We start from the raw sequence: 14529 nt of genomic DNA, 5'->3' as shown, positions 1-14529 counted from the left end.
TGATCCCCTTATGCCTCAAAACATATCCTACCAACCGATCCCTTCTTCTTGTCAAGTTGTGCCACAAATGCCTCTTCTCCCCAATTCTATTCAATACCTTCTCATTAGTTATGTGATCTATCCATCTAATTTTCAGCATTCTTCTGTAGCACCACATTTCAAAAGCTTCTATTCTCTTCTTGTCCAAACTATTTATCGTCCATGTTTCACTTCCATACATGGCTACACTCCATACAAATACTTTCAGAAACGACTTCCTGACACTTAAAACTATACTCGATGATAACAAATTTCTCTTCTTCAGAAACACTTTCCTTGCCATTGCCGGTCTACATTTTATATCCTCTCTACTTTGACCACCATCAGTTATTCTGCTCCCCAAATAGCAAAACACCTTTACTACTTTAAGTGTCTCATTTCCTAATCTAATTCCCTCAGCATCGCCCAACTTAATTTGACTACATTCCATTATCCTCATTTTGCTTTTGTTGATGTTCATCTTATATCCTCCTTTCAAGACACTGTCCATTCCGTTCAACTGCTCTTCCAAGTCCTTTGCTGTCTCTGACAGAATTACAATGTCATCGGTGAACCTCAAAGTCTTAATTTCTTCTCCATGGATTTTAATACCTACTCTGAATTTTTCTTTTGTTTTCTTTACTGTTTGCTCAATATACAGATTGAATAACATCGGGGAGAGGCTACAACCCTGTCTCAAACCCTTCCCAACCACTGCTTCCCTTTCATGCCCCTCGACTCTTACTACTGCCATCTGGTTTCTGTACAAATTGTAAATAGCTTTCGCTCCCAGTATTTTACCCCTGCCACCTTTAGAATTTGAAAGACAGCATTCCAGTCAACATTGTCAAAAGCTTTCTCTAAGTCTACAAATGCTAGAAATGTTGGTTTACCTTTTCTTAATCTTTCTTCTAAGATAAGTTGTAAGGTCAGTATTGCCTCACTTGTTCCAACATTTCTGTGGAATCCAAACTGATCTTCCCCGAGGTTGGCTTCTACCAGTTTTTCCATTCATCTGTAATCAATTTGTGTTAGTATTTTGCAGCTGTGACTTATTAAACTGATAATTCGGTAATTTTCATATCTGTCAACACCTGCTTGCTTTGGGTTTGGATTTATTATATTCTTCTTGAAGTCTGAGGGTTTTTCGCCTGTATCATACATCTTGCTCACTAAATGGTAGAGTTTTGTTAGTCCTGGCTCTCCCAAGGCTGTCATTAGTTCTAATGTGATGTTGTCTACTTGTTCAGACTTAGATATTTCAGTGCTCTGTCAAACTCTTCACGCAGTATCATATCTCCTTTTTCATCTTCATCTACATTCTCTTCCATTTCTACAATATTGTCCTCAAGAGCATCGCCCTTGTATAGACCCTCTATATACTCCTTCCACCTTTCTGCTTTCCCTTCTTTGCTTACTACTGGGTTTCCATCTGAGCTCTTGATATTCATACAAGTGGTTCTCTTTTCTCCAAAGGTCTCTTTAATATTCCTGTAGGCATTATCTATCTTACCCCTAGTAAGATAAGCCTCTACATCCGTACATTTGTCCTGTAGCCATCCCTGCTTAGCCATTTTGCACTTCCTGTCGATCTCATTTTTGAGATGTTTGTATTCCTTTTTGCCTGCTTCATTTATGGCATTTTTATATTTTCTCCTTTCATCAATTAAATTCAATATGTCTTCTGTTACCCAAGGATTTCTACTAGCCCTCATCTTTTTACCTACTTGATCCTCTGCTACCTTCACTACTTCATCCCTCAGAGCTACCCATTCTTCTTCTATTGCATTTCTTTCCCCCATTCCTGTCAATTGTTCCCTTATGCTCTCTCTGAAACTCTGTACAACCTCTGGTTTAGTCAGTTTATCCAGGTCCCATCTCCTTAAATTCCCACCTTTATGCAGTTTCTTCAGTTTTCATCTACAGTTCATGACCAATAGATTATGGTCTGAGTCCACATCTGCCCCTGGAAATGTCTTACAGTTTAAAACCTGGTTCCTAAATCTCTGTCTTACTATTACATAAGCTATCTGATACCTTCTAGTATCTCCAGGATTCTTCCATGTATACAACCTACTTTTGTGATTCTTGAACCAAGTGTTAGCTATGACTAAATAATGCTCTGTGCAAAATTCTACCAGACGGCTTCCTCTTTCATTTCTTACCCCCAATCCATATTCACCTACTATGTTTCCTTCTCTCCCTTTTCCTACTCTCGAATTCCAGTCACCAATGAATATTAAATTTTCATCTCCCTTCACTACCTGAATAATTTCTTTTATCTCATCATACATTTCATCAATCTCTTCATCATTTGCAGAGCTAGTTGCCATATAAACTTGTACTACTGTAGTAGGCATGGTCTTCGTGTCTATCTTGGCCACAATAATGCATTCACTATGCTGTTTGAAGTAGCTTACCTGCACTCCTATTGTTTTATTCATTATTAAACCTACTCCTGCATTACCCCTATTTGATTTTGTATTTGTAACCCTGTATTCACCTGACCAAAAGTCTTGTTCCTCCTGCCACCGAACTTCACTAATTCCCACTATATCTAACTTTAACCTATCCATTTCCCTTTTTAAATTTTCTAACCTACCTGACCGATTAAGGGTTCTGACATTCCACGCTCCGATCCATAGAACGTCAGTTTTCTTTCTCCTCATGATGACGTCCTCTTGAGTAGTCCCCGCCTGGAGATCCGAATGGGGGACTATTTTACCTCCAAAATATTTTACCCAAGAAGACGCCATCATCATTTAACCATACAGTAAAGCTGCATGACCTCGGGAAAAATTGTGGCTGTAGTTTCCCCTTGCTTTCAGCCGTTCGCAGTACCAGCACAGCAAGGCCGTTTTGGTTAGTGTTACAAGGCCAGATCAGTCAATCATCCAGACTGTTGCCCCTGCAACTACTGAAAAGGCTGCTGCCCCTCTTCAGGAAGTACATGTTTGTGTGGCCTCTCAACAGATACCCCTCCGTTGTGGTTGCACCTACGGTACGGCCATCTGTATCGCTGAGGCACGCAAGCCCCCCCCACCAACGGCAAGGTCCATGGTTCATGGGGGGGGGGGGGGGGGGGAATTGGGTGGTAGTCATGCCAATGTTGGAAGTCAAAAAGTGTTTACATAACAGCAAGTATATGACGTTTCATTTCACAGATGGTTCTCTCTTTGATAGTATATGTTTTGCCAGTTACAGGACTGGAATAGGTGGTGGTAGGGTAAGCCTTGCAGCGGGGATGGTCACAGGGGTAGAAGCCATGGGGTAGGGCGATGGGTGCGGAAGGAACATAGGGTCTGACAATGATATTGTGGAGATTGGGAAGGTGACGATAAGTTATTCTAGGTGTGGTGGACAAAATTTCATACAAAATGCATCTCATTTCAGGGCATGACTTTAGAAAGTCATGGCCTTGTTGAAGTAGCTGATTAATACATTCAAGACCAGGATAATAGTGGGTGACAAGTGATGTGCTCCAAAGTTGTTTTTTGGAGGGATCAGCAGTACCAGGATTGGATGTGATGACCCGGGAAATCTGCTTTTGAACTACCCTGTTGGGATAATTACATCCATTGAAGGCTACAGTGAGAGTGGTGGTACACTGCTGTAAAGAATCTGCATCTGAACAGATAAGTTTACCTCAAATGTCAAGGCTGTATGGGAGGGGAAATGTGATATGGAAAGGATGGCAACTGTCAAAATGTAAATACTGTTGTTTGTTAGTTGGTTTCATGTGAACGGAAATGTGGAGCTGGCCTTCGGGGAGGATGATATCAACATCAAGGAAATTGGCATGGGATTCGAAATAGGGCCATATGGAATTTAACTGGGAGAAGGTATTTAAAGATTCCAGAAATTTTAATAGGTCAGCCTCACAATGAGCCCATCAGGCAAAGATGTCATCAATGTGTACCAAACCAGGGGCTGAAGACTTCTGGATCCCAGGAAAGCCCTCTCCAAGTGACACAAAAAGGTTGGTATAGGAAGGAGCCATACTGGTTCCCATGACCATACCCCTGATCTGTTTGTATGTCTGCCCCTCAAAAGTGAAGTAATTGTTGTTGTTGTTGTTGTGGTCTTCAGTCCTGAGACTGGTTTGATGCAGCTCTCCATGCTACTCTATCCTGTGCAAGCTTCTTCATCTCCCAGTACTTACTGCAACCTACATCCTTCTGAATCTGCTTAGTGTATTCATCTCTTGGTCTCCCCCTACGACTTTTACCCTCCACGCTGCCCTCCAATACTAAATTGGTGATCCCTTGATGCCTTAGAACATGTCTTACCAACCGATCCCTTCTTCTGGTCAAGTTGTGCCACAAACTCCTCTTCTCCCCAATCCTATTCAGTACCTCCTCATTAGTTATGTGATCTACCCATCTAATCTTCAGCATTCTTCTGTAGCACCACATTTCGAAAGCTTCTATTCTCTTCTTGTCCAAACTATTTACCGTCCATGTTTCACTTCCATTCATGGCTACACTCCATACAAATACTTTCAGAAATGACTTCCTGACACTTAAATCTATACTCAATGTTAACAAATTTCTCTTTTTCAGAAACGCTTTCCTTGCCATTGCCAGTCTACATTTTATATCCTCTCTACTTCGACCATCATCAGTTATTTTGCTCCCCAAATAGCAAAACACCTTTACTACTTTAAGTGTCTCATTTCCTAATCTAATACCCTCAACATCACCCGACTTAATTCGACTACATTCCACTATCCTCGTTTTGCTTTTGTTGATGTTCATCTTATATCCTCCCTTCAAGACACCATCCATTCCGTTCAACTGCTCTTCCAAGTCCTTTGCTGTCTCTGACAGAAATACAATGTCATCGGCGAACCTCAAAGTTTTTATTTCTTCTCCATGGATTTTAATACCTACTCCGAATTTTTCTTTTGTTTCCTTCACTGCTTGCTCAATATACAGATTGAATAACATCGGGGAGAGACTACAACCCTGTCTCACTCCCTTCCCAACCACTGCTTCCCTTTCATGTCCCTCGACTCTTATAACTGCCATCTGGTTTCTGTACAAATTGTAAATAGCCTTTCGCTCCCTGTATTTTACCCCTGCCACCTTTAGAATTTGAAAGAGAGTATTCCAGTCAACATTGTCAAAAGCTTTCTCTAAGTCTAAAAATGCTAGAAACGTAGGTTTGCCTTTCCTTAATCTTTCTTCTAAGATACGTCGTAAGGTCAGTATTGCCTCACGTGTTCCAGTATTTCTACGGAATCCAAACTGATCTTCCCCGAGGTCGGCTTCTACTAGTTTTTCCATTCGTCTAAAGAATTCGTGTTAGTATTTTGCAGCTGTGGCTTATTAAACTGATTGTTCGGTAATTCTCACATCTGTCAACACCTGCTTTCTTTGGGATTGGAATTATTATATTCTTCTTGAAGTCTGAGGGTATTTCACGTGTTTCATACATCTTGCTCACCAGATGGTAGAGTTTTGTCAGGACTGGCTCTCCCAAGGCCGTCAGTAGTTCCAATGGAATGTTGTCTACTCCAGGGGCCTTGTTCCGACTCAGGTCTTTCAGTGCTCTGTCAAACTCTTCACGCAGTATCGTATCTCCCATTTCATCTTCATCTACTTCCTCTTCCATTTCCATAATATTGTCCTCAAGTACATCGCCCTTGTTTAGACCCTCTATATACTCCTTCCACCTTCCTGCTTTCCCTTCTTTGCTTAGAACTGGGTTTCCATCTGAGCTCTTGATGTTCATACAAGTGGTTCTCTTATCTGCAAAGGTCTCTTTAATTTTCCTGTAGGCAGTATCTATCTTACCCCTAGTGAGATAAGCCTCTACATCCTTACATTTGTCCTCTAGCAATCCCTGCTTAGTCATTTTGCACTTCCTGTCGATCTCATTTTTGAGACGTTTGTATTCCTTTTTGCCTGCTTCATTTACTGCATTTTTATATTTTCTCCTTTCATCAATTAAATTCAATATGTCTTCTGTTACCCAAGGATTTCTACTAGCCCTCGTCTTTTTACCTACTTGATCCTCTGCTGCCTTCACTACTTCATCCCTCAAAGCTATCCATTCTTCTTCTACTGTATTTCTTTCCCCCATTCCTGTCAATTGTTCCCTTATGCTCTCCCTGAAACTCTCTACAACCTCTGATTCTTTTGGTTTATCCAGGTCCCATCTCCTTAAATTCCCACCTTTTTGCAGTTTCTTCAGTTTTAATCTACAGGTCATAACCAATAGATTGTGGTCAGAGTCCACATCTTCCCCTGGAAATGGCCTACAATTTAAAACCTGGTTCCTAAATCTCGGTCTTACCATTATATAATCTATCTGATACCTTTTAGTATCTCCAGGGTTCTTCCATGTATACAACCTTCTATCATGATTCTTAAACCAAGTGTTAGCTATGATTAAGTTGTGCTCTGTGCAAAATTCTACCAGGCGGCTTCCTCTTTCATTTCTTAGTCCCAATCCATATTCACCTACTACGTTTCCTTCTCTCCCTTTTCCCACATTCGAATTCCAGTCACCCATGACAATTAAATTTTCGTCTCCCTTCACTATCTGAATAATTTCTTTTATTTCATCATACATTTCTTCAATTTCTTCGTCATCTGCAGAGCTAGTTGGCATATAAACTTGTACTACTGTAGTAGTTGTGGGCTTCGTATCTATCTTTGCCACAATAATGCGTTCACTAAGCTGTTTGTAGTAGCTTACCCACGTTCCTATTTTCCTATTCATTATTAAACCTACTCCTGCATTACCCCTATTTGACTTTGTGTTTATAACCCTGTAGTCACCTGACCAGAAGTCTTGTTCCTCCTGCCACCGAACTTCACTAATTCCCACTATATCTAACTTTAACCTATCCATTTCCCTTTTCAAATTTTCTAACCTACCTGCCCGATTAAGGGATCTGACATTCCACGCTCCGATCCGTAGAACGCCAGTTTTCTTTCTCCTGATAACGACATCCTCTTGAGTAGTCCCCGCCCGGAGATCCGAATGGGGGACTATTTTACCTCCGGAATATTTTACCCAAGAGGACGCCATCATCATTTAATCATACAGTAAAGCTGCATGCCCTCGGGAAAAATTACGGCCTTAGTTTCCCCTTGCTTTCAGCCATTCGCAGTACCAGCACAGCAAGGCCGTTTTGGTTCGTGTTACAAGGCCAGATCAGTCAATCATCCAGACTGTTGCCCTTGCAACTACTGAAAAGGCTGCTGCCCCTCTTCAGGAACCACACGTTTGTCTGGCCTCTCAACAGATACCCCTCCGTTGTGGTTGTACCTACGGTACGGCTATCTGTATCGCTGAGGCACGCAAGCCTCCCCACCAACGGCAAGGTCCATGGTTCATGGGGGGAAGAAGTAATTGTTGGTAAGTATAAAGTTGATTAAGGTGAGCAAGAATGCTGTCAAAGGTTTGGAATCAGGTGGGCATTGACTGAGGAAATGTTCAGTAGCAGACCGACCATGTCAATGGGGGATGTTGGTATAGAAGGAGATGGCGTCAATGGTCACAAACAAGGAGTGTGGTGGAAGTGGGATGGGCATCGATTTCAGATGATCTAGGATGTAGTTGATATCTTTAATGCAGGAGGGAAGTTTTTGTACTGTGGATTGCAGGTGTTGCTCAACTAAGCCAGATATACGTTCGGTAGGTGCTTTGAAGCCAGCAACTATAGGACAGCCAGGATGATTGGGTTTGTGGATCTTAGGAAGGGGGTAAAAGGTGGGGGTGCATGGTTTGGGTGAGGTAAGAAGTTCTATGGATTGATGTGTAAGTCCTTGTGAGGAGCCTGAAGTTGTTACAATGAACTGCAGGTCAGTGTGAATCACAGGGATGGGATCTTGATGGCAGATGCTGTACGCAGGTGTGTTAGACGGCTGGCGTAGACCTTCACTAACATACTCCTGTCAGTTAAGAACCACAGTGGTAGATCATTTGTCTGCTGGGAGGATAATGATGGTGTCATCAACTTTTAGGAAATGTAGAGCCTGGAGTTCTGCAGAGGATGGGTTAGGGGCATGTTGTAGGGACCTGAGGAATGCTTTATGTCACAATATAATGAAAAGGAAAGTTGCTACTCACCATATAGCTGAGATGCTGAGTGGCAGATTGGCACAACAAAAAGTGTGTCACAAATAAAGCTTTCGGCCATTAAGGCATTTGTCAACAATAGATCACACACACACACACACACACACACACACACACACACACACACACACACACACACGCGCGCAAATGCAAACGCAAACGCAACTCTCACACACGACAGCTGTCTCAGGCAACTGTGTGTGTGTGTGTGTGTGTGTGTGTGTGTGTGTGTGTGTGTGTGTGTTTATCTATTGTTGACAAAGGCTTTAATGGCCTAAAATTTTATTTGTGACAGTCTTTTTGTTGTGCCAATCTGTGACTCAGCATCTCCGCTATATGGGGAGTAGCAACTTTCCTTTTCATAATATTGTTACATTCCATCCTGGATGTGAGGAATTCTTGGAAAGCTTGTAAGGGATGATTCTGAGGTAGTGGATCAAGTTGGGATCATGGTTGGAACAGTTCAAGGCAGGGTTCAATGTCGGGTTTGGCTTTGGAAAGGTTTTGGGACTGGGTTGCAAAGTGATATTTCCAGTTAACATTACATGTAAAGGAAAGTAGGTCCTTCACCAAAGCAGCATGGTAAATGCAGGTTTAGGACTGAAAGTTAGACCCTTGGATAATACAGATAATTCGGGAATTCGGGGGGGGGGGGATGAGTGCTTTGGATGAGAAGTTGAGAACACTGTACTGTTGTGACTGGTTCTTGTGATTATGAGTTATTACTGTTCTGGAAGGTGGTGGTGAAGGCATGCAGGAAACACGGTGTGCCATTCCCCTGCTGGCTTTCATCTCCTTTTCAGTCGTTTGAGAGCTATCCAGCTGTTGGAGTGGCTGATAGTGAGGCACAATAAGCTGTGGTTGGTGAAGCTAACTGTCTGACTGTGGTGGAGTTCTTACTAGTCACTTGCATGGGATGAAGCAACCCCAGACTATGACATTGTCCTGTAATATACTCTGGTGAGAAAACCCCTTGCCCCTCCCCAGGATGTGATGCTTGTGATGTGCAAATCACTAAATGCCACATTTAACTGAGTGCATTTTATATCTCGATGAAACAGCAGAAGCAGATAAAAATTGGGACCTGCCACCATTTTAGCTGACAGTGAGTAAAGCCTTTAATTATATATGATGGTAGTATCTGTTCCCGAAAGAACAGTTACCTCGGATGAACATGCAGCTTTACTAGAAATGAAATGATAATTAAATGGACACCCTAGCTGCAAACAGGTGTTGATGTACTTCATTGGGGACATGTTGAAAATGTGTGCCACGACCGGGACTCGAACCCGGGATCTCCTGCTTACATGGCAGACGCTCTATCCATCTGAGCCACCGCGGGCACAGAGGATAGTGCGTCTGCAGGGACTTATCCCTTGCACGTTCCCCGTGAGATCCACATTCCCAACATGTCCACACCACTACATTCGTAGTGCGCCAACTAGATGTTTGCCCGTCATACTCATTACTCATGGCAGATTAATCTACCAAGTCCCGTACGAGTTCGGGCATAGCATGTGCGTTCGCACAAGAAGGTCAGTGGCCGGGAAGCCATATTTTAACTGTATATGACGGTAGTATCTGTTCCCGAAAGAACAGTTACCGTGGATGACCATGCAGCTTTACTAGAAATGAAATGATAATTAAATGGACACCCTAGCTGCAAACAGGCGTTGATGTACTTCATTGGGGACATGTTGAAAATGTGTGCCACAACCGTCATATATAGTTAAAATATGGCTTCCCGGCCACTGACCTTGTGCGAACGCACACGCTATGCTCGAACTCGTACGGGAGTTGATAGATTAATCTGCCATGAGTAATGAGTATGATGGGCAAACATCTAGTTGGTGCACTACAAATGTAGTGGTGTGGACATGTTGGGAATGTGGATCTCACGGGTAACGTGCAAGGGATAAGTCCCTGCAGACGCACTATCCTCTGTGCCCGCGGTGGCTCAGATGGATAGAGCGTCTGCCATGTAAGCAGGAGATCCCGGGTTCAAGTCCCGCTCGTGGCACACATTTTCAACATGTCCCCAATGAAGTACATCAACGCCTGTTTGCAGCTAGGGTGTCCATTTAATTATCATTTCATTTCTAGTAAAGCTGCATGGTCATCCACGGTAACTGTTCTTTCGGGAACAGATACTACCGTCATATATAGTTAAAATATGGCTTCCCGGCCACTGACCTTCTTGTGTGAACGCACACGCTATGCCCGAACTCGTACGGGACTTGGTAGATTAATCTGCCACGAGTAATGAGTATGACGGGCAAACATCTAGTTGGCGCACTACGAATGTAGTGGTGTGGACATGTTGGGAATGTGGATCTCACGGGGAATGTGCAAGGGATAGGTCCCTGCAGACGCACTATCCTCTGTGCCCGCGGTGGCTCAGATGGATAGAGCGTCTGCCATGTAAGCAGGAGATCCCGGGTTCGAGTCCCGGTCGTGGCACACATTTTCAACATGTCCCCAATGAAGTACATCAATGCCTGTTTGCAGCTAGGGTGTCCATTTAATTATCATTTCAAAGCCTAAATGTTTTGTCAGTTACCTGGACTGCAGCCTAAGCTCGCAGGTTGGAGGTTTTAAATGTTTTGCTAAAGGCTGGCTCATTATGTTTTAATCCAGTGATCAGCCTGTCACATATGTTTGGCTAAGGCCCCAATGTAGTGTACCCTAACAATCCCATCACTACCACCACCACCACCGACACTACCACCACCACTACCATCACCACAGCCATGATTATGATCAGAGTTATTATCACTTATTAGTGGTGATAATAAATTTGTAGTTCATAGAAGAGAAATCTAGTGCACTTTTACTGCCATGAAAAATTCAGTAATGTCAAATGAAATGTATATAGAGTGCGAGAATGAGATAATATGAATGAAGGTAAGCACCAAAGGTGAGCCAAAAGTAGTGATTGGATCTTCCTGGTGTTCATCTTCATCAAGTGGAACTGATGGAACATTTTACAGAACGTTTGGATAAAATGATACATTATTTCTCCAATAATACCATATTGACACATAAAGGGTTCAGTCTGCCAGTTAATAGGGTAGTTTTAGAAGGGGATCCTGGAACAAAGATTTTTTTGGCACTGAACTGAATGCATTTTCTGAGAATTATTTTCTACAGTTGTGAAGTAATCAGTGAACAGGAAAGGTAACAACATATTTCTCCTTAACAAGTATCAAAAACTACCTGAACAGCAAACATTTAATTATGGGGATTCAAATTTGGAGGAGCTAAGTCATGAACTCAGAAGTATTGTAGGCCACATGCTATGTAACTTTGTGTGGAGGAAGTCAATGACAGGTCAGAAAGATGCAACACCATTGAATAAAAATATTGGGAAGTTGCTATTCTCTAGAAAGACATGCATAGCAGATTCAACATAGTCCAAATTCTCAAGCAATGTAAGCACAAATCAGCCTTTTTTGTCACAGTTATTGAATTCAAAATAATGGTTGAATCTATTGGATTATGTAAAACCTCCTGTAAAATCAATCGTTGTTGTTGTTGTTGTTGTTGTTGTGGTCTTCAGTCCTGAGAATGGTTTGATGCAGCTCTCCATGCTACTCTATCCTGTGCAAGCTTCTTCATCCCCCAGTGCCTACTGCAGCCTACATCCTTCTGAATCTGCTTAGTGTATTCATCTCTTGGTCTCCCTCTACGATTTTTACCCTCCACGCTGCCCTCCAGTACTAAATTGGTGATCCCTTGATGCCTCAGAACACGTCCTACCAACTGATCCCTTCTTCTAGTCAAGTTGTGCCACAAACTCCTCTTCTCCCCAATTTTATTCAATACCTCCTCATTAGTTATGTGATCTACCCATCTAATCTTCAGCATTCTTCTGTAGCACTACATTTTGGAAGCTTCTATTCTCTTCTTATCTACACTATTTATCGTCCATGTTTCACTTCCATACATGGCTACACTCCATACAAATACTTTCAGAAACGACTTCCTAACACTTAAATCAATACTCGATGTTAACAAATTTCTCTTCTTCAGAAACGCTTTTCTTGCCATTGCCAGTCTACATTTGATATCCTCTCTACTTCGACCATCATCAGTTATTTTGCTCCCCAAATAGCAAAACACCTTTACTACTTTAAGTGTCTCATTTCCTAATCTATTTCCCTCAGCATCACCCGACTTAATTCGACTACATTCCATTATCCTCGTTTTGCTTTTGTTGATGTTCATCTTATATCCTCCCTTCAAGACACTATCCATTCCGTTCAACTGCTCTTCCAAGTCCTTTGCTGCTTCGGACAGAATTACAATGTCATCGGCGAACCTCCAAGTTTTTATTTCTTCTCCATGGATTTTAATACCTACTTCGAATTTTTCTTTTGTTTCCTTTACTGCTTGCTCAATATACAGATTGAATAGCATCGGGGAGAGGCTACAACCCTGTCTCACTCCCTTCTCAACCACTGCTTCCCTTTCATGCCCATCGACTCTTATAACTGCGTTCTGGTTTCTGTACAAATTGTAAATAGTCTTTCGCTCCCTGTATTTTACCCCTGCCACCTTTAGAATTTGAAAGAGAGTATTCCAGTCACCATTGTCAAAAGCTTTCTCTAAGTCTACAAATGCTAGAAACGTAGGTTTGCCTTTCCTTAATCTTTCTTCTAAGATAAGGCGTATGGTCAGTATTGCCTCACGTGTTCCAACATTTCTACGGAATCCAAACTGATCTTCCCCGAGGTTGGCTTCTACCAGTTTTTCCATTCGTCTGTAAAGAATTCGTGTTAGTATTTTGCAGCTGTGGCTTATTAAACTGATAATTCGGTAATTTTCACATCTGTCAACACCTGCTTTCTTTGGGATTGGAATTATATTCTTCTTGAAGTCTGAGGGAATTTCGCCTGTCTCATACATCTTGCTCACCAGATGGTAGAGTTTTAAAAATCAGTCATTGGACCAAAATCATGTGTACAAGGTTTCATAAATGTACATATAATTGAAAAACAGTTGAAGAGGCTTGACAGAGTAAAGGCCACTGAACCATATGAGATACTCATTACACTTTATTCCAGATATGGATCAAAACAGGCCCCTTTTCTACCAGAAACCCGCCATAGGCACCTAAAAGAAATGAAGTTTTTCTTCTTCAGTTTTTCCTTATTTTTTATTGTGCTTTTCAGGAACTTTTGTTCGCAACAGTCCTTGTAATGCATGTAATGAAGTTCCTTCATGTTACACTTTATAATTTTTATCTTGGCTCATTACACATCCTAGCATCACAAATATACAAAGGAATGAGTAGAATAAGTACATGTATTAAGTAAAATAAAATGTGATTTCCTGTGTGAGTTTAATATTAATAGTGTCCTTAGTTTCAAATAATTATAAAAAAATTAATAAATCCCTACACTAATAGCATCAGAAATAGTTTGTGGGGTTTCAAAGACTACATTTTAATTTAAGTTTTATTTGTCTGAATATATTTCCATAAGTGATTATCTCACATTTTATATGTGTGTGCAAGTGATTGAAAATTATTATGGTGGGTTCTGTACAATCTTTGGTAAAAAACTGTTGTACCATACATTAAAAAGTTTTTTAAATAATATGCTGATATCTCAAAATATGTCTTTGACAGCCAGGTGGCAGCTCGTGTTCAGAGGATGATAACTGAAGTAGCACAAGCAGACCCTGTTGTACATTGGATATGGGCCATACATCATTTGCTGAATGTTGTACAGCAGACTCCAGTGCAGCTTCCAGCTGTCATGTCACCAGAAGGATATCTCAGTCAAGGTATTGGAGAGGCTAAAACATTAACCTGTGAAAGCAGCTATGTGTTCAAGTAATTTAACTTCAACTACACTGCAGCATCACAATTAATAAGCTGCCTGTCTGCATGAATGGCCACCACTGAACTGTGGCCAAGAGACACTGAGTTGCTAAGCATGCCACCCAATGCATGTGCTTGACTTCAAATGCTTCAAAGCCTTTTGCCATCTGTATAGTTCCCACCAACACCAGCTTGTCTGAAGTATGGGGAGGTGGGAACTCTCACTACAACTTACCCTTCCCAAAGCCTCCAAGGCCTGAAACTTCACGAGTCCATCCTGTCTTCCACATGCCTAGCCCCTTCTCTGCCCTCACTGTGGGCATACTCACGCTTTCTATCTCGCCAGTGCACCTGTGCATAGACCTTTCCCCTTCTTTGCATCTTTTCTCTCCCTTTGTCCCCCCCCCCCTCCTCCTGGCCCCCACAGCACAGCTTCCCTATGCTGTACCTCACAGCTGCTGTCTTGTCTCCACCACAATCCTGCACTCTGCCACAGGCAGCACTAGCACCTTCCCCTGGCCCTATCCCATTATACTTCCCTGCTTCTGTACCTCCATTACTTACCCCAGAAAAGATCACTACTTGCCTCT

At 42.0% G+C, this 14529-nt stretch overlaps 1 protein-coding gene and 2 non-coding genes across 3 annotated transcripts in view; 2 read left to right on the top strand and 1 right to left on the bottom strand.

Annotated features, from left to right (window-relative positions):
• Window positions 1-14529, top strand: part of LOC126247713 (transferrin) — a 192617-nt gene that overhangs the window by 159161 nt on the left and 18927 nt on the right. The window contains exon 8 of the mRNA XM_049948504.1: window positions 13745-13902. Within this exon, the coding sequence (XP_049804461.1) occupies window positions 13745-13902 (158 nt within the window). The remainder of the gene's footprint in view (window positions 1-13744; window positions 13903-14529) is intronic.
• Window positions 9381-9455, bottom strand: Trnat-ugu (transfer RNA threonine (anticodon UGU)). The gene has a single exon. It is a non-coding gene; the product is annotated as a tRNA-Thr (tRNA).
• Trnat-ugu (transfer RNA threonine (anticodon UGU)) lies at window positions 10498-10572 on the top strand. The gene has a single exon. It is a non-coding gene; the product is annotated as a tRNA-Thr (tRNA).

The sequence above is a fragment of the Schistocerca nitens genome, chromosome 1 (genome assembly GCF_023898315.1).
Source record: "Schistocerca nitens isolate TAMUIC-IGC-003100 chromosome 1, iqSchNite1.1, whole genome shotgun sequence".
Taxonomy (NCBI): Eukaryota; Metazoa; Arthropoda; class Insecta; order Orthoptera; family Acrididae; genus Schistocerca; species Schistocerca nitens.
The sequence above is the reverse complement of the archived record's forward strand: the minus strand, read 5'-3'. Positions and strand labels throughout refer to the sequence as shown.